Source organism: Misgurnus anguillicaudatus, chromosome 22 (genome assembly GCF_027580225.2).
Source record: "Misgurnus anguillicaudatus chromosome 22, ASM2758022v2, whole genome shotgun sequence".
Classification (NCBI taxonomy): domain Eukaryota; kingdom Metazoa; phylum Chordata; class Actinopteri; order Cypriniformes; family Cobitidae; genus Misgurnus; species Misgurnus anguillicaudatus.
The window spans coordinates 4,794,456-4,815,330 of record NC_073358.2 but is presented as its reverse complement, the minus strand read 5'-3'; the positions used below and the strand labels follow the sequence as shown (position 1 = coordinate 4,815,330).

The 20,875-nt window shown below is 36.4% G+C and overlaps 2 protein-coding genes across 10 annotated transcripts in view; one reads left to right on the top strand and one right to left on the bottom strand.

Annotated features, from left to right (window-relative positions):
- Positions 1 to 16,936, top strand: part of doc2b (double C2-like domains, beta) — a 338,855-nt gene extending 321,919 nt beyond the window's left edge. For all 6 annotated transcript variants that reach the window (XM_055200513.2, XM_073860667.1, XM_055200509.2 and 3 more), the window contains 5 exons: positions 2,187 to 2,313; positions 8,557 to 8,714; positions 11,080 to 11,161; positions 11,251 to 11,347; positions 14,429 to 16,936. In XM_055200513.2, the coding sequence (XP_055056488.2) occupies positions 2,187 to 2,313; positions 8,557 to 8,714; positions 11,080 to 11,161; positions 11,251 to 11,347; positions 14,429 to 14,565 (601 nt within the window). In that variant the 3' untranslated portion in view covers positions 14,566 to 16,936. The remainder of the gene's footprint in view (positions 1 to 2,186; positions 2,314 to 8,556; positions 8,715 to 11,079; positions 11,162 to 11,250; positions 11,348 to 14,428) is intronic.
- On the bottom strand, positions 5,079 to 20,312 carry LOC141358855 (uncharacterized). Of its 4 annotated transcripts, XM_073860669.1 has the most exons (5): positions 19,835 to 20,312; positions 19,590 to 19,685; positions 19,343 to 19,485; positions 19,182 to 19,242; positions 5,079 to 5,384 (listed from the first exon to the last, which is right to left on the bottom strand). In XM_073860669.1, the coding sequence occupies exons 1-5, from the start codon at positions 19,835 to 19,837 to the stop codon at positions 5,178 to 5,180; spliced, it is 510 nt and encodes a 169-aa protein (XP_073716770.1). In that variant the 5' UTR covers positions 19,838 to 20,312; the 3' UTR covers positions 5,079 to 5,177. The 4 variants fall into 4 exon arrangements, 2 of the variants coding, with proteins under 2 accessions (XP_073716770.1, XP_073716771.1); XR_012365347.1 differs by lacking the exon at positions 5,079 to 5,384 and having other exon boundaries at positions 19,054 to 19,242; positions 19,804 to 20,312; XR_012365348.1 differs by lacking the exon at positions 5,079 to 5,384 and having other exon boundaries at positions 19,054 to 19,242; positions 20,161 to 20,312.
- Positions 20,313 to 20,875: the final 563 nt, after the last annotated feature.

Below are 20,875 nucleotides of genomic sequence, written 5' to 3'. Positions count from 1 at the left end.
GCTTACATATGAGGTCAAATTTTATGCAAAAATTCGTTCCTCTAATAATTTTATCTAAACATATTTTTTTAAATCAAACATTAAAATTAATCACGTGACTATAGCTTATGTCATTTTCGTTGTTAATATACTTAATGGAGTTAAAATTACATTAATTTTATAGGATAATGCAATTGTTGTGCAAAATGCATTAATGACACAATTAAACAGTTCTTTAAACAAAATGTAAATAAACAAAACATGCTGTTTCAGATGTAAATATGATGCCAATATGTCATTATTCCGATTGAATAGTATTTGATATAAAAGTTAGTCAACACTTTTATTTAGGATGTTTGTGCATTAAGACAGGGGCGCTTAGATTGTTAGAAATGTAACTTGCCATGGAAAAGACTGAAAGCTATTTCGTTTGATGTCTGTGTATGCACAAATTTCTGTGAGCTGTGCACACTGTGCCCCCTTAAAAAAATTGGTGCATGACGCCTCTGATTTGATCCATGTTGGGTAACTATTAGACAGAACACAGCACTGGGTTAAAATTTACCAAATGTTTGGTTGTTTTAACCCAACTGCTGCGTTATTATAACTGTGGTTGCATAACAACAGTGTATATTCGACAGAGAGTGTTTATTCTTATTTTTTATAATATATGACACTGGACCACAAAACACGTCATAAGTCGCACAGGTATATTTAAAAAGTTTGGTTCAAAAACGCAATAAATCCATTTTGACTAATTTGGTTAAAAATGTGTTTTGTATACCAAGAAAGTGACAAGATGAAAACCACTATTTTCTGTTACAAACTTTCACATAGCATCTTTAGGTTATAAAAACACTAAAAATTCAAATCCATAATTAGATTTACAAAGATTTATTATAAAAACTGATTCTTTTTTCCAAAGTTTTTTTCCAGAATGCTATAAATCTTTTGAATCAATAATGTGCATTAATCTTTGCCATGTTATATTCATTTAGTTGACTAGTGGTATACACTGATTAAAAAATAAACATTAATGGCATTAATCAAAACACTTCTTTGTCATATTAAGAACACTGTCATTGCTGCTGTTATACTTGGGACGGCGTCGCTAAAGTTTTTTGACAGCGATCAGCGTAAAATGTTTTGGTCCTGCTCGATTTTTGTTGACATTGAGTAAAATAATGGAAAGTTTTTCATAAGATCTCCTGGGGTCAATGTGTTAGCATGACAGAAGCTTGATGCCATCGTGTGAGAACAAACAACAGCTGGCATTTTTTCCTTCGCCCGAGTGCCTCTCATGTAAATTATTAGATTTTGATGGCTTACATTTCTTCCCCGCCACAGAAAACCACCACAAGTTTATCAATGCGATCAAAAGTATTATTTTGTTTTTGTTTGTTTGTTGATCACGAAGTACAAAGTAGATGAGGAAAACTAGGATTCTGTGTGTATTCAACGCATCGCAATTATTGCTTACAATGCGTGGAAAATTGCGCTGTGATTTGTTAAGCGGATTTATTGCATTCTGTAGAGAAGGAGGACTTGCGTTTGTCGCGGCTTGGAAAAAAAAGATGACAGAATAACACAGCGGATATCGGATTTTGCGTAAAATAAAGAATTTACTTTTTAATACTGACCAGATACAATACTGATTTTGTCAGTAACCAAATTTTTTAAATGGTGTTTATTGCATTTTGGAACCAAACTCTTCATTTGTAGCAAACGCCAAAAAGACATTGTTGGTTTTTCTTTTATGCAAAAAATAATTAGGATATTATGAAACGATAATGCTCCATGAAGATATTTAGTAAATTTCCTACCATAAATATCAAAACTTTTTTTGTGAGTGGATGCAGTTGCTAAGGACTGATTTTCTCAATATTTCGATTTTTTTCACCCTCAGATTCCAGATTTTCCAATAAAAAAATCAAATATGGTCCTATCCTAAAAGCCATCCATCAATGGAAAGCATATTTATTTAAACTTCAGATGAAGCAATCTCAATGTATAAAAAAATGACACTTATGACTGGTTTTGTGTTCCAGGTCGACAAACTGCATGGTGTAAACAGAGAGACTGTAATTACTATAGTACTAACATGTAACAAAGACATTTTAATAAAGTGTTACCAAAATTTTTTATGATTGTTCAATGTTAGTGTCTTCAATACCTCAGTTCCTGTAAAAGACCGTTTTGTTTTTCAGGATTTCAGTGTGTGACGAGGATAAATTCCGGCACAATGAATTCATCGGAGAAACCCGAATCCCCCTGAAGAAACTCAAACCCAACCAGACCAAGAACTTCAGCAACTGTTTAGAAAAGCAGCTTCCTGTGAGTCCTGCAGTCATTTACAGTTATTCAAAGCGATTCTTTGAAGACGTCAGCAGCTCGGTTGTATTAATCATCAGTGTGGATGCCTGTGAGTGATGGCGAAATTGAAGGAAGTCTGAGAGCTTCATAAAGATATTTAGATATCAAATTGATTAGTACGTCCAAAGTAACTTTGATTAGAATTAGCATACTAATTAGAATTCAATTATCATTGAAGAAACATCCTCACGTCCATCAGCCATCTGAGACGAACATGACAGGCTTTACAAAACCAACAGAAGAAAACAGACAGTAGAAATGTGTGGCGTACATGCGCCAACACATTCAGAATTGCTGCTTTTATCTCACAACTAGAAAGCACCTCGACTCGAAGCCTTTCACATCCTCGAGCGAACTGAGCACTGTTGTATTATTTTTATGCCAGTACAGTGAAACAACATTCATGTGACTGTCTGGCAAAACCCAGCTCATTTATTTGTGATTTATTGTTTTCTACATAAAATATAACCTTGATATCTTACATATCAACAGAGGAAGGTCATGTCAACGCGTGAAATAATAATTAGTAAGCCTTTGGTTTGAATCTAGAAGTTTATCTGCCTGTGCAACTTTATCTTTACTATACAAGCTGGCTATTTATGTGAATCTTTACAAACTCTTCTGAGTTTACAAAAAAGAAGGAATGAAACTCCGCCCCTATCCCCAGGGTCACTGAAGCAAAAGCAAATCGTACTGCAACATACTAATGGTTAGGCGTCAGGCTTGTAACCTGAAGATCACCGGTTTGATTCCCGGGACCGGAGACCAACGACCGAGTTGCGTTTGAGGTGCCACAGTTGTTCCCCGGCACTCCTCACTGCTCTGGATATGTGACTGTGTTCACTACTCACCAGGATGGGTTGAATGCAGAAGCCACTTTCCAAGTATGGGTTACCATGCATTAGCCATTACTGTATGTCACTTAACTTCATTAGGGAGAAATCATAATGCTGCGTTCACACCAGCCGCGGTAGAGGCGTCAAGCTCGAGTCATGTCAATGTTAAGTCAATGTGAAGATGCGTTGACGTGCGTCTGGAGGTCTCGCGGCGCAAATGAGGCGTTTAGCGCGGTTTGATAGATGCGATTCCGCAGGAAACGCGCGAGTTGAAAATTTTTAACTTTGGCGGAAAAGCGCGCCGCGTTTACCAATCAGGAGCTTGCTCTACTAGTGACGTGATTACAGGAAGCAAGCGAAGTTGCAGAAGCCCCTCCCATGACGCGAATGTCCGCGTGAATTTCTCGATGACTAGAATTTCACATGTAGCTTTCACGCGCGAATGAAGCGAGTAAACTCAAACTGTTTAAGTGGCAAAATAGACGTGGTAGACGCAAATTTGACGCCTCAAACACGGCTGGTGTGAACCCACGGTAAAGATTTTATAGGAAATCATATAAATTTATACGCCACCTCATTTTATATAGTTATGCATTGCCATGAGATTGTGTTGGCCTGTGAGACAGTAGAGTTTACTGACGTTTAGCATAGAATCTGATTTGGCGTCTGCTTTCATATATGCAGTACATAGGAAGAGTTTGGTTCCAAAACGCGATAAATGCCATTTTTAAAAAAATAGTTACCTCCAAAATCAGTATTGTATCAGGTCAGTATTAAAAAAGTAAGTTCTTAATTTTTACGCCAAATCCAATATCCGCCGTGTTATTCGATCATCTTTTTCCCAAAACGCGATAAATGCCAGTCCTCTTTCTCTGCAGAATGCAATTAATCCGCTCAACCAATCACAGCACACCATTCCACACATTGTCAACAATAATGGCAGTGCATTGAATACAGACAGGATCCTAGTTTTCCTCATCTACTTTGTACTTTAACAAACAAACAAAAAACTAAATAATAATTTTGATGGCAGTGACAAGTGTGTGGTGGATTTCTGTAGCGGGAAAGAAACTTAAAGGGACACTTCACCCATTTTAATTAAGCTTTGTATAGTTAGAAACCCAGTCATGTTTTTGAATGTTCATGCATCATTCCCTCTGTTTCCCCTGAGACGGGACAAATATGGATTTCAGTGTTGCACTTCCTTCTTTCAATTATGTAAAAATCATCATTTTGCATCATTGAAAGAAGGAAGTCCTATATCTTTATAGAGCGGGTAAGACTACAAACACTCATTTTCTTGGTCAAATAGGCACCAAATTCTAAATTTATGTTACATTTCGACTACAAATATGATCCACTTTTAATAAAGATTAATGTTTCCACGGGTGAAATGCTCCTTTAAGCCACTCGGTCGACGGAAAAGTGCCGGCTGTTGCTTGTTCTCACACGACGGCATCAAGCTTCTGTCATGCTAACACATTGACCCCAGGGGATCTTATGAAAAAAATCCATTATTTTACTCAGTCAACGAAAATCAAGCAGAACCAAAACATTTTACAGCTGATCGCTGTCAAAAAAAGTTAAGCGACGACGTCCCAAGAATAACAGCAGCAATGACAGTGTTCTTAATATGACAAAGTAAGTGTTTTGATTAATGCCATTAAGGTTTATTTTTTATCATTGTACACCACTAGTCACCCAAAATAATATAACATGGCAAAGATGAATGCACATTTATATATTGAATCAATCGATTTATAGCATTTTGAAAAAAACATCATGGATTTATTGCATTTTGCAGAAAAAAAATTTGTTTTATAATACATTGGATTCAAATTTTTAATGTTTTATACCCTAAAGATTCTATGTGAACGTTTGTAACAGAAATAGTGGTTTTCATCTTGTCACTTTCTTGGTATAGAAAACACGTTTTTACCCAAATTAGTCAAAATGAATTTGCCAAAGACTGTAACACAAAGACTGTGCTTAGGCCTGACTCCACAAGCTGATAAACAGGAAAAATGTTTGTTGTGTGAAGAGACAGTGTAACGTGTGTGTGCGCGTGTGTGTGCACACTTGCGTGATCTCCAGTGGGGACGGAAATGAGACAGCGGCATGTGGAGGACGAGCAGAGACGCCTCCTCCACAGCTAATTAACTTCATGCTTGACGGCTTTGGTGGGTCCACAAAGTTCTGAGAGAGAGAGAGAGAGAGAGAGAGAGAGAGAGAGACTCAACAGTTGGAAGAACTCGGCTCTGGTTCAGCTCTACCATAAATAATGTCTAGACAATAGCTAATATTGGAGAGGATATGAAGAAGTGCACAAAACTAAATTTAGCAAATTAATAAATAACCTACTGGGATTTGCAGGTCTTGGGGTTTTATTGGACTTTCCACCAGTTTATAAACTTATAATTAAATGACAATGCTGCGTAGATGAAGTTTACAACAGGAGTCGTGGAATTAAAGAAATTGTTCATCACATTTTCTCATTATTTTCTCACACTCATGCCATCCCAGATGTATATGACTAACTTTATTCAGTTGAACACAAAAAACGTTATATTAAAATGCCGTCATGTGAATGTTTAATGTATAAGAAAATAACATTAAATTAAAGGGATAGTTCACCCAAAACGAAAATTCTTTACTCACCCGCATGCTGTTGTAAACCTGTATGTGTTTCTTAAAGAGCAACTATTGTCTGATTCCCGTTTTTACATTTCCTTTGGTGTGTAAGTGTGTATTAGTACATGTTAACAATATGCAAAAGGTACGAATGCCAAAGTAACAATGACGCGAGTTATCGTCTCCAACATAAATCTCTTTTCTTGTACTACAACAAACACACGGATTGTAGGCAACAGTTTACTTCCTGGGCCAGTTGATGTGGAAAAGGCTGACATTATCATAATTCCTCCCGCTTTGCACTCAGCCTGTAAATTACCACTAATTGTGAGTGAATCTTTCAAACATGGTAAGGAGCGTCACATTTCCGGCTGACGTCAGAGGTATTCAGGCGAATCACAACGTACAGATTAGCTGGCCAATCAGGGACACGGCGCTTTTCAGATCGATGAGTTTTGTACAAAATCAATGCATTTAAGGAAGACATGATATCTGAAGCTACAAAAATGTTCGGTATGTGGAAAATAATGTGTTTTTAACCATAAACCACACAAACACACTTTATTATACCCAATACACAAAATAACGTTGTTTTTTAGGAATTAAAATAGGTGCAGTTTAATTCTGTTGAACACAAAATATATATTTTGATAAATTATGGTACCCATTGATTTCCATAGTATTTGTTTTTACTACTATGGAAGTCAATGGGTACCTTCAACTGTATGCTCACTATCAAAATATCTTCTTTTGTGTTCAACAGAATTAAGAAACTCATACAGGTTTACAACAACATGCGGGTGAGTAGGGGCGAAAGTACTATTTTCAGAAAAAAAATGTCATTTTAAAAGACACTGTTTTAGACAGAGATATATTTTTGCTGTGATCAATAACTCACAAGTTTGGTCTATCAATACCCGGTGAAATTTTGATCAAATGTAAAATGACTTTAGTATAATTTCACTTTGAACTTAAGTAGCTCATTCGACCCTGTCAGCTGGGACGAAAGTAACAAACAGGTGGGTCAAAAGTAACACAACAGAACAAATACAGAGTAAATACACATGACTATGAACTTATATTTTGTCGTTTTTCTTTGCGAAAAAATTATTTCATTTTAAATTTCAGTTTTTATGAAATGTTTCAAAAGCAACCCAACAGTACAAACGTGAATTTTTGGAAAAAAAATTAACAGTATGAACACCATGAAAATTAATTTAAATTAGCATCATATAAATTCTCAACATAATGCAACAGTCTTAGCAGCCAGGACAGGAACTCCTGACATTTAAACCCGATTTACATTTATTTTGAAAAACTCTGAGAAGGCAAATTTCAGGATGAGTTACAGAACTAAATAACCTGTAGATCCGTATTGTAACACATGAAACAAGAAACACAACGCTTTAGGAATTTATTTATCATGGTTGAAAACATCTATCTGAACCTACACGTCGAAAACGATGATGAAATAACGTGATATTTGTCAGCTCTGTCAAGGGTTGTGTGCTAAAGATGCTGTCATAGTTTAAAATGCAAATCTAAACAGTGGCGGCTGGTGATTTCTTTTTTTTTTTAAAGCGCACGATGCGAAGTTCGTCACATCATGTATGTAGCTTGTCATGTGTGTGGTTCGTCATTTCAAAATATGTGTTCTGCGCTTTGAGAGATCGTGTGTGCATCACGTCTCATGTCAAAATAAGTGCCTGCTGCCTTGAACTTGAAAAGAGACGCTCGCGTTTGCCAGATACTCGCATAATCTCATGCATAATCAGAGTTTACTATTAAGGGAGTGTTTTGCGTGTATTTAGGGAACGTGAGCGTCTCTTTTATCATAAACGGTTTTGACGCGTGTGCAGCAGGCACTTATTTTGACAAAAAACACGTGATGCACACAGGATCTCTCCACACGCAGGACACATATTTTGGAAAAGGGAACCACACACGTGACAATCCGAACACTTATTTTGAATTAGCGCATCCTCGGAAGAGCAGTCACGAGCCGCCACTGCCCCTAAATCATGAGCAAATTTTCATTTTTGGGTGAACAATTCCTTTAGTCCAGATGACTTCAGTGTGTTATTATAATGTCTTCTGAAACAAAAAATATGCTTGTTAAATGAATAATAATTTGGAAAAAAATTCAAATCAATATTTAATGCTTCTTAACTTACTTATGAGGTAAGTAGCCGTGTAATAAGCGGGATAATGTACAGGCAAATATCACGAAATATTTCTGCAATAACAACCTGCTGCCTCTACATGATCCCTTACATGGACAATTAATTTACCCCCTTTTTACTAAATAAATCATATTTAAATATGCAAACATCATCCTTTCCAGAAAAAGTAATTTATTAAGCGTCAACAGCGGATGACAGTTTGACGATATTAACCTGTCATCATGATGTTGTGTCTTAAACAATTAATCATTAAAAATAATTTAGGGGGAAAAAATATGCATTTAAATCTCTTGTTTCTTGAAGGTACATTGTAGTTTCACAACCTTAGGCAAGTTTTGTCAAATTAAAACTATAAAACTGTCCACCCTGTTACCTTTCTGGAGGCTTTAAGTATATGTAGTAATTTTGCTTAACCCTGATATAGTTGTTAAAATCCTTAAAATTATACCTAAAAAGCCTTTATTTTGGTTGTCTTTGAGATATATTTTCATGCATTTTAATAGTTTTTAGGAGCTGGACTGACAGCAGTGTTTGATATTTGTGTGTTTGCACAGATTGATAAGACAGAGAACAAGTCGCTGGAGGAGCGCGGGCGCATCATGATCTCACTGAAGTACAGCTCACAGAAGTGTGGCTTAGTGGTGGGCATCATTCGCTGTGCCCATCTCGCTGCCATGGATGCCAATGGTTTCTCTGATCCTTATGTTAAAACGTAAGTCATCTGTCTCATGACCTACTCTACCTCTGTTTCTTTTCCCTTTGTTAAAGTACGACAAAAACTAATTTATCTTTGGTTTCACATTCACTTCATACAAAAAATCCTATCATCTAAATCTAGATTACTCACTTTACACATACAGTAGTATTTTTATGGATAGCATAATTGAATTTGAACGTACCACATCCGCCATTTTGATATATCACATGACATACATCAGTATCTTCTGCAGCTAGATGCATACAGTACAGGTTTCTTTGATTTATTGCGAGTACTGATGGTTAGTTGAGGGTAAACATGACCACAAATCTTCCTAACCTTTTATAAAGGTCTTTTCTGATGTGAGGTCATTGAACCATAGGTTATGGCCATGGGTTCAAATCCCAAAGGAGTTGATTCTTGGGAAAGACATTTAACCTCAAATTGCTCCAGGGGGATTTCCCTATAATGCATATACCATATGGATAAAAGCCCTTGCTACATGTCCAATTACAGTGTAAGTGCACCTTTCATTCTGACGCAAGCACCCTGCCCTGATACCAACACATTTATATGGCATTTTTAATGCACAAATCTATGCATTTATCAGTATCAAAGATAGGAATTCTTGGCTTATGTTTAATTTTAGGACTGTAATTTATTAGATCGAGAACTGGTGTTCCTAACTCAGCTTTTGATGCAAAAGCTGCTAAACACTGTCAAAAATGAGATCATGATATTGACCGAATGCTCTGGCACGTATTATACATTCGTCAAATAATTTTATTTAAAATCTGCTTAATCCTGAGCTCAGGTCATTCAGAAATACTGCTTTGTTGGAAGAAACCATTAAACGCCACATCAATTTTTCAGCAAAGTCCTCTAAATGCACAGAAGAAGAATTTGACTTTTTTTTACCCTTTAGGGAGGTTTATGGAAGATATTGACCAAATTTTGTATTCGTTTACATCGTGAACATTCATAAAAATAAGGCATTTCAATTACTTACTACTAACCTTTTCATTGCCATTAAAGTGGAATTTCTGAACCTAAACACAAAAAATATTGCACTTGGAGGGTTTTGCATCTTAGCTCTTCAATTATTTAAAGAGGGATTATTGTATTTCTGTTTTCTGCATGTACAAACATTGGTCAGTTTCATCTGTCTGGTTCTCAGATATTGAATACTAAATTATTCATTCATCATTACTCGCGGTGACAACAAACAGACGAAATCCTGTGCCAGTGTTTTGTGCCCGTCTGCCATTTTCAAACATGTCTGAGTCATCGTTGAGTAATTGTTTTGTTTTTGTTGTCTAAACTGATATCAATTGACATTTTGGAGAAAATGATGTTTTAATGAACAAGTAGCTAGTGTTTATTTGCCAAATAGATAAAGTTTCACAGCTTTTTGATCAGAAGCTGAATGATGGGTTTGCCCAGAGGCACTGATGCAGTCACAAATGATTTTTTTCCAGCAAGCGACTATTACAAAGAGAATAAATCTTTCATATGTGTTACTTTAAAAATGCCAACAGATAAATTCTCATTCTACATTTTTTTATCAATATTAACTTTTTTTATTTAAGCAACAGGTTGTGTTTAATGACTTGAGTCTGTGAATCTTGTCTGGTGGTCTCTGTAAGAGATGAAGAGCAGGGAAACCTCATTAGAGAAAGAGCTTGCGGTAACACGACAGAATGAGACTTGGCCAATCTTTAATGACCTTTACGACAGCAGATGTATAAAGTTTGGGTTCATTTCAACTTTATTTGATGAGGCTTTTCAGACCCAGATTAAACGCAATTGAAAATATCCAGCAATTTTCTTTTACAGTACTAAATCTGTAAGTGAAGTTTAAATGTAGTCCTGTATACCAGTGCTACATTGCCCTCTAGTGGACATGAATTGCATACAAAAAATTTTTTTAACACGTTGCCAGTTTTAGCTGAATTCCCCATCTAGCATAATTAAGCATGAAGAATCTAATTTGGACTATTATTATTCAATTTGGTCTTTGTGAAAAGCAAACATAACTTAGCGAAAGTCTAAATGTTTAAAACTATGATTTTAAAAGTTCACCACAAAATGAAAATTCTGTCAAGTTGTTTGACACCTGTACAAATTTATATATTTTGCTGAACACAAAGGAAGATATTAATCAAGTATGAAGCAGGAGCACCATTGACTTTCATAGTAGAGAAGAAAAATACTATGATAGTCAGTGGTGCTTCAAAACGGTTTGCTTACAAACATTGCTCAAAATATCTTCCTTTGTGTTCAGCAGAAAAAAGACATTTTTAGAGGGTAAATGTTGACAGAATTTGCATTTTTGGGTGTATGATCCCAGACATCATTCAATATCGCTGATATATTTTAGGTATCTCAAGCCAGATGAGAACAAAAAATCAAAGCACAAGACAACTGTCAAGAAGAAGACCCTCAATCCTGAATTTAATGAAGTAAGAGTTATCTGACTATTTTCTATTACACTAAGGGCATCAGACGTTTTTATGTGTAGTTGTAATGATCTTTGTTTCTGATATATCAGGAGTTTTTCTATGACATCAAGTATGCTGACCTCAGCAAGAAGACTCTGGAGGTGACGGTTTGGGACTACGACATTGGAAAATCCAATGATTTCATTGGTAGGACCTGTTTAGAAATTTTACTTTCTGCTGCATTTACAAAAACTGCGTCAAAATTGCGTCTACCAGCCCAAGTTTGCCGCATGAACAGTTTGAATGTATTAAAGCGTCTAAAACGAAGTAGACGCACGAAAAAGCAAGCATTTGACTGGCGTTAGAGGCGAAATCCGCTTCTTGTGGGAGGGGCAAGTGCTATGCGGTTGTCTGTTTGCAAGATGGCTGATGATTGTGCATTCATCGAGAGAGTTACCGGTTTGTATTTGGTCACCTTACTATAGGGGGAAAATAAACTGCATGAGTCGATAAACAACACATGACTCAAAAGTGAAATGTGTATTTACAACTTACCAGGTTGCCCAATGTCCTCACTGACACTCTTCCAAGCGAGGTCCTTTTAATAACTTGTGTCTTATAGCTCCGGGTGACTGCTCACGGAAAATATCAAGCGTTCCTTCATGTTGAATGAGTGACTCCGGGCGGGGCTGCCGCCACAGCAGCAAGCAGGCTCCTGATTGGTTAATGCGGTGTAAAAATCCGCCAAAACTAAAAATCTTCAACTCGGGTGCAGACGCAAATTCGCGTCAAACGCAAAATGAACAAAAAGCACCATTTGGGCTCATTAATGACATTTGCGCTCGGCGAGACCTCCATCGTCTTCACATTGACTTAACATTGAAATCACTCGCGCTTGATGCCTCTACCGCGGCTGGTGTAAACGCAGCATAAGCCATAGGTTTATCTTTTAAAAGGGATAGTTCACCAAAAATGAAAATTCTGTCATCATCAGTGTTGGGTGTAACGCATTAGAAGTAACGTGCATTACGTAATAATATTACTTTTCTGAAGTAACGAGTAAAGTAACGCATTAATTTATAAATGTACACATTTATATTTGAGTTACATTTTTATAAAAAAGTAATGCAAGTTACTTTCAGTTTAATTAATTAGAATAAAAAATAATGTACTAAATTAAACTGAATAGTCACATAGAAAAACGCACTCTATGCGTGCACGCCTAAGCTGGAACAGTTTGAGTCAGAAACGGGGATGGAAGGTCAAAGCTTGAAATCTTTCCGATAGAAATATGCAAATTTTCACCTGCAAGGCCTGAAAGAGATCAAACCTTAGCCAAGTAAGAAAAAGTAACGCATAAGTAACTTAAATGCAATGTAAGGGTTAGGGTTCCATGAAAAGTAACTCAATTAGTTACTTTTTGGGGTAGTAACTAAATATTGTAATGCATTACTTTTAAAAGTAACTTTCCCCAACACTGGTCATCATTTACTCACCCTCAATTTTCTTTCCTCCACTAAACACAAATAAAAAAATTTTTGCAACCAAACCATTTCTGAGCACCACTGACTTCCATAATATTTGTTTTTCTTACTATAAAAGTTAATGATGCTACTGTTTTCTGCTTCATTACAAATATCTTCATTTGTGTTCAGCAGAGAAACGGGGGTGCATTAATGTTAACAAAATGTACGTTTTTGGGTTAACTATTCCTTAAACATTGTAATTTCCAATGTTTAAATGATTTTTATGAATGTAAGTTGTATAAATGCGATATTTAATGGATATTAAAAATTGCTTGTATCAAAAGCCCAATTCCATTTCTACCCCTTACCCCTACACTTTCCCCTACCCCTCCGTTTAGCGTGTTCACATGAAGGGCTAGGGATGTCCCAATTCTCTTTTAGTTGGAGGGGAAGGGGCCAAATAGCCCTTCAAACTAAGATTTTTCAGCACCCCACTTCAAAAGTAGGGGTAAATATTTTTCCAACATGGCAGCAAGTATACAATTCAAGTCTTTTTTCACAGTAATAAACGTTTTAATGATAAATAATCATTTGTTTTATGATACATTCAATCTTGAGTTCATATTTACGGTCATGTTTTAAAAGAAATGTTCTGAAAATCGGTAGAGTTTGCTAACATATCCCGCTTTACTAATTGCACAAATATACAGCAACATGTGAACAAATGTAACCTCCGGAGTGCGATAGCATCTCTGTTCCCCCATCTGATTGCGTCCTGGTTCTCCCAGTCTGGTCCCGCTCCGGAGGCGGCACACTGGGGAAAGGTCCCAGTGCTTCAGATTGCCAGTCCACTGCAGCGATTGTGAACAGCCCGCGGAAAACCGGAACGTGAATAGATGGAGGAGAAAAGCATCTGAATCGCTAACAGAGGGTTGTTTTTGTGCTGCTTTTGGGCCGTAACTAAACTTATACGACTGCGGTGAAGGCGGCAATGTGGTAAACATTGCATCTACTGTTTTTTGTAGGACGTATAATGTCATATGACGGTGTGATAGTAGTGTCTAATTTCTTAGCGGAATAATTTTAACCCTTCCCATTTTCACTCTGTTTTTAGGGACATGGGGAGTGTTAAAGGGACATTCCACTTTTTTTGAAAATATGCTCATTTTCCAGCTCAATTCCAGCTTACCAGTTTCAATATTTTTCCTATTTAAAACTTGAGTCTTCTGTAGTTACATCGTATACTAGGACATACAGAAAATTAAAAGTTGTGATTTTCTAGGCAGATATGGCTATGAACTATACTCTCATTCTGCTATAATAATCAAGGACTTTGCTGCCGTAACATGGCTGCAGCAGGCTTAGTGATATTACGCACTGCCCGAAAATAGTTCCCTTGGTTACTTTCAATAGCAGGGGACTATTTTCAGGCATAATATCACTACATCGTCTTAGTACACGATGTAACTAAAGAAGAGTCAAGTTTTAAATAGGAAAAATATCGAAACTCTGGTTATTTGGGACGTGATGCTAACGGTCTAATCAGATTCAATGGATTATGCTAAGCTATGCTAAAAGTGCTAGCGCCAGACCCAGAGATAAGCTGAATGGATTCCAAAATGGTAAGAATCAAATGTTTAACTCTAGGGGAGCTGGAAAATTAGCATATTTTCAAAAAAAGTGGAGGGTCCCTTTAAGGGGTAGGCATAGGGGTATAGAATAGGATTGGAATTAGGCCAAAGTTTATCTTGTACTGTATACTGTTTTGCAGTGTCATTTGTTGTTGTTGGTTTACTTCAGTTTTTCACTCTTTTTTTTTCAGGTGGAGTCTCATTAGGTATAAATGCCAATGGCGAGAGGCTAAAACACTGGTTTGACTGTCTCAAAAACAAGGACAAGAAAATCGAGCGCTGGCACACGTTAACCAATGAACTCCCTGGTTCAGGGTACAATGACTGAAAGTCTACCTTCGGGGGCTGCAACAGTGCCCCATCCCTCATCTGTATGATGTCAATGTAAGCCCAGCCTTTGATGGATAGATCAACACACCAACGGTCCATTGATTAAGAGATGGGTGCCAATATCTGTTTCTAACTAACACACCTGCTCCAACTCTCCTGGCGTTGAGCTCGCGGTTCAATCGCTGGCTTGATTCGGGGGTCTTTAATCAGCCTGTCTTTGTACAACCAGATTTAATATGGAGAAATGATCTTCCCATAGCCAATTAGAGATAAATATTTAAACATGCTCCTCTTATTCTTTGTCGTCTTAGATATCTCTAAGGTTCAACGTGTATTCAAGAATGCAGTTTACAGATGTTAGCTGTCAGTACACTGTCAGAAAAAAAAGTACAAAAAAGGGACAAAAGTGTCCCTTGAAGGTTCATTTTTGTACCTTTATGGGTATACAACACATTGCAATGTTGTACCTTTTGGGGTTCAATATTATACCCTAAGGAACAATTTTGTACCAGTTAACCAGCTAACAGTACCTTTAAAGTACACAATAGGTACCCAAAAAGGTACAACATTGTATTATGTTTAGTATACCTGTAAAGGTACAAAATGCAACCTTAGGGTACCACCCCAGTGACAGAAAAGGCACAGTTTTGTACCTTTTTTCTAACAGTGCATCACATGCGTATGGCAGCAAAAAAAATCAAAACAAGGCTAAAATGAGCGCTGCTGTTGTTGTTTACATCAAGAATACAGTCCGAATCTTTTCTGATGTTTGTCTTAAGGCTGAAGCAAAAACAACAAAATTATATTTTACAGACAGATGATTGTAAGAATCATATAAACTAGTGTTTTTAAGTGAAAAAACAATATTTACAGTTCCCGTGTCATTACAGTACATTGGCGATTGAGTCGTCTTAAAAATGAATGTAATTAATTTACCTTTATTTTATTAATCTCACGACAAATGAACAGTGTGCCATTGCCAATAAAAGCACACAGGAGCTTAAATGGCCATTATCTAGAAACCATACAGAGAGATAAAACCCTGTTTACACACCGGACACACTAACGCCCAAAAAGCTGCTCTCAAAATTAAGACCACAGATCATAGCTTTCTTTTAATAGTTTTTCCATCTCCTGATTGGCTATTAGATTTATATATTTCTTGTTTTTTAACTTTGTCCTAGCCCAATCGATACGGTAGATGTCTCTTTTTAAATGATTCAATCAGTGAGGGAGAAAATGGGCTTACAGATTTAGTTGCTCAACAGCATGTTTATTCTATTCATCCCTTGACATTTTTAGGGTTGTACAATTTGGACCAAACATATTTTTTAAGACTAAGTTAAAGTCATTTTTAATTTTGTGTACATGTGTTTTTATTAAAGGATAGTTCACCCAAAAATGAAAACTACAGTTGACGGTACCCATAGTATTTGTTTTTCCCCACTATGGAAGTCAATGGGTCATGCTTACCATCATTTATCAAAATATCTTCTTTTGTGTTCAACAGAATAATGAAACTCATGTAAATGATGATAGAAGTTTCATTATTGGGTGAACTATCCCTTTAAGTTGTTATTTAGTGGCATTTATATATAGTAACCAATTTATTAGTTTAGCCTTTCTATGTTATTGCATATTTAGCATGCCGCGGGTGGGTATATTGGATGTATAACTGTATGTTTAACTATTTTACAGAGTTATTTTTTTATTCACTGTTGAAGCTAAACTCCTGCTGACCATTTTTCTTATTTTAAACCCCCTGAAAGCAGACCACGCAGTATCTCTTTGACAGAATTCATTGTAAAAGCCACCGCAGTGACATTTTTGTAATCTTTGCTTTTGTAAACAAACTCTATGGCATAAAAATGCATGCAATGTTCTTGGGCTGTCATTTAAAGGAACTAAGCTTCATGTTTGATACCGTCGTTCTCCTCTGTAAACGAGAGTTCCTGCTTTTGGATGCTGTAAGAATGTCAGCCTTTCTTCTTGGACAGTTTTTGTACTTTTGCATTGCCTGTCAGTTTGCTCTATTGACTGGACATGTGACTGCATGTTATAAAAAATAAATCTTGTCTTGTTTTTATCATTTTTAACTCTCAGGCAATCGTTTGCATTTATCAAGTCAGTATATTTCTTCTCCTGGTTCACCAAGTTAATCTTGCACCGAATGGCCGAATTATCGTGCCTTTTCTTTTGTAACAGTGTTTTTGCACCGCTCACTTTACAAAGATTCCTAGATTGATATTAGCTTTTAATATGGAAACTATATGATACATAGTTCAATTCTTGTCTGTGTTACACTGTTGAAACATTGTGTATCTCTTGGAATATGCCTCTGGAATAAAGACACATTATGGGTATCCTTATACTGTCTCACACTGTGCGGTTGATGGCAGGGATGCAAGGCTGAAGTAAAGGATGCTTGTATAACTTCAGATTATGGGATCTGGTATATTAAAAAATACAATTCAAATCAATCAAAAAGTTTATTTTCTTGCTCTCCCTCGCTGTTAAATTGTTTATTAAGGATTTTTATGGAAACTGATCTCGGGTTCTTCATTCATATTTTCTTGCATGTCACATTCGTGCTGTGATGTTGACAGCCATCATATGTGAAAGAAACTACAGTTCTGTTTGTTTGATTATAGGATTAAGTACCAAAAAACAAGATCGTCTGTGATCAAGTGCTATTAGATACCAGAATCTCAGTTTACTTGGACTTTTCTCCTATTTCGTTTTAGTATTCGTTTTTTACTATGGTGACATGTTCAGAATTGGAAACGCATAAAAATTAAGTAATGGAAAACTTGTCTCAGAGACACTCTTATTAACACAGCTCAAAAATTCACAAAAGAGAAAATCATGTTTCTCACTTATTTTATGAACTTAAAAATTCATTGCAAAACACTATTGAATTCAGTTAAAATCAAGATTTATCCCTTAAGAGATCCTAGGGACATTTTGTGCCATTTTTATTTTTAAGCCATCTTGACTTTTAGAAGCTTAAAATGGCTAAGCTACACAAAAACTGACACGTGATCCTAGGGCCAAAAAATGTCCCATTGAAAACCATTATAACTAAAATTTTTGGCCCCCCTCATTTATCTTAACATAAACTAATGCATACCTTTGTCAAGACATAATTTTGGACTACTGGCCTTCAAGTTTTGATTTTTATACTTGTCCAACAGGTGGTGCTATTTTTCACCATTCTATGCATGCATCAAAATGTCACAATTTTTCACAAGTTTTCTGCCTGCCGCATTGCTACTGAAAATATAAATTTTGTTGTTGAAAAATGGTGTGTGTGTAAAAAAAGTGTGTCTGAGGGGTAAGGGGGTGATGTCGGGGTGGGGTCGGTGTTGAGTGGGGCGGGGGGGGGGGGGGGCATATTCAACATATCCAAAGTTTCCTGTCTTTCAACTAATTCAGAAATAAAAACGATGAGAAGGCAGAACCGAAACAAAATCAATCTTTGTTTTGGTTCTCACTCATGTTTATGCAGGTACACTGCAGTCATGGCTAGGCATGAGCAGTATGGCAGAAGTCATCATTTTGAAAAATGCAAGGTATTACAGGACACATTAGGTTCTAGAAATATCATGCACTTGGCTCTGCATCTTTCTCTGAGGATTCTGAAGCCGACACAGAGGAGGAGTCTGATTTATCAGGGGAATCTTCAGAAGGTGGGAGCGGAGGGAAGATGGATGAAGTGGCGGCTCCATCAAACACTGAGACGATCTGCTATGTCCCAGCAGCCAGAGATTTGATCTCGGGGCCTACACACTATGCCACTGCCCGAATCAGTGCCCTGACATCAAGCTTTTCATGGCTGCTGACGCATTAAATCCCGGTGGGTGCGGATTTAATTTTGATATTATCGCGGGTCGGATCTGATGCTGAACTTTGCGGGTAAGGCGGGAGCGGGTCTTCAAAAATGGACCCGTGCAGCCTCTGGAGAGAGAAATCAGGAAGGGGCATTTTCCGGGCTACGATGTCCCACAAAAGGTTTTACGACATCAGCTGAACACTGTGGTTCAATTAATGTTAACGTATTGGCATATAAAGGGTTTAATTCCTCACAAATCTTATTAATATTTCATATGAATGTTTCAAGCAGAAGTAGTTTTAAAAGATTGTCTTGTTTTTAGTGGAAAAAAATATGGATGTATGTTATTTTTAGAGCAATTTTTGGAAATGTGTCATTTTTGCCTTGGGAACACATATGTATGTTTTTTTAAGATGTCTTTAAAAAATAGATTAATTAAATGTTTTTGTGGCAATTTCTTTTGTTTTTTGTGTCACAAATATATTTTTTCTCTTTCAATTTAACGCTATACAAATAATTTTGCATATTATAATTATTATATAATTACTGATTTAATCCAAAAAGAAATGTATTGGTTCTTTACTATTCTGGGCTTTCATTTCCCAGCAATCTGTTGACAACATCTCCCCCAAGTGATAAAACCCAAGTCCGTGGGCATCATCTACAGGCCTGTTGTCTCTTTACTGTTGCATTTAAGGAAAATTAAGTATGTCGTTTCAAATCAAGAAAATGTAAAGATGGTGGTACTTTTCATACACCTGAAAGAACCTTTATCCCCATACCTCAGCGTCTGAGCCATTACGAATACATAACAACCATTTCCATCTGATTGGAGCACACTGCCTGTGGAAAAGCAAAAGAAAGAAGATGCAGCTGACTTCAAGTACACGCTTAGATTTTACCATTACTTAACGTTTATGATATAATTATAATAAAGGCTCACCACATGTTGTAAGGGAGTTCGGCCTTTAGGGTCAGAAACATTAAAATCGACTCCAGTCTTCTTCCACGTGTCCATATGTTCGGTGTCTCCAAGGAAGGCAAACTAAGCACTAATGTCCCATCTGCACTAAAAATATCAGCACCCTATGAAAAAGAATGTCACATGACAGATCACAGGCATAACTACAGCTGATTTACATTCAAGTCATTGTTGATATTGTCATACAGATGTATCAGTGTGTCACAACCTCTTTTAGATGATCCTTCAGAGCATGAATCTTGTGCAGCTGAGCTGAGATGTTCACCAAATGAGGGAACAGAGCAAGCTCACAAACTTTTATCTCCTAGAAATGAATGTAAAAGATAAATATATTTTTTATATTAAAGTCATTTGAAACAAAGTGCTATTGTACAATATAATAATAAACGTTGAACAAAGTTCATTAACGTTAGATGACTAACTTAATAAATTCAGCCTTAGCTTGATCCTAACCATTCTCTCATTATCTGTCCCAACTAAGCCAACCAAGTTGAAGAGAGAATGCTAACGTTACAGCTGAAAAAATTTGTTAACGTCTTCGGAGACCCTTCTTCTCGACAAAATACCCCCATTATGACTAAAATAACTCCAGTAAAGGCAAATGAACAGTCCAACTAGCAACACTGAAGAGAAAGGGCGCGAAATTTCAATTCTAGTCGTCAGAATAATCCATGTTAATTTCATGTTCCAAATAATGATTGTATTCGGTTTAAAATTGAATAGTTTCCTTGTTTGTGTTTTCATTTATATTTTATTCAGCAAATAAGGACAAAACGTACAATTCTAGCGCCGCATGTTGTCACGTGACTGGCCCTGTTTAAACGGAAGGCTGCTGCATCATCCGGAGGTCGCAAATATTGCAGGCTGCAAGACTATGTTGTTTTTAATATTGAAAATTATAAATTTGATTATTATTCTTAGTTAATCATAAATTGTTATAATATGCTTATGAATTGTAAATGTAATGCTCAGTTAACCGAAATAAACCAGTGTCGATGACGTATGCAGCTTACATATGCGACCTTCGGAGTATGCCGACAGGCATATGGCCGACATTCAGATGACATCAAAATACCGCGAGAGCGATTGGAGAATTAGTACTAAAGAGTCTGCAGTTGCATCGCTCTCGCGGTACTTTGATGTCATTCGCCTACGTCTGAATTCAGAAACTATAAAATTATAACGCTTTTTATTGACGTTAATTTTTATTTTTCCAGCTATAATTTCCATTTCAATATGCATTTAATGGAACAATAATAATAATTGTATAATTAAAGCAATGTGTATTATAATAAAGTTATTTCTATTGGTTTCGTTTAAATATTTTGTACAGCATGAACTAAAAATAATCATTAATTCTTAGTAGTCGAATTACATTTATCAGCCAAAATGTTAACAAGTTATATTTCATTATGTTGGTTGGAGAGAATAAACAGGGCTAAGCGGTGGAGAGTTCTAAATTCACAAAAATAATAAAATAAAGAAATATATTAT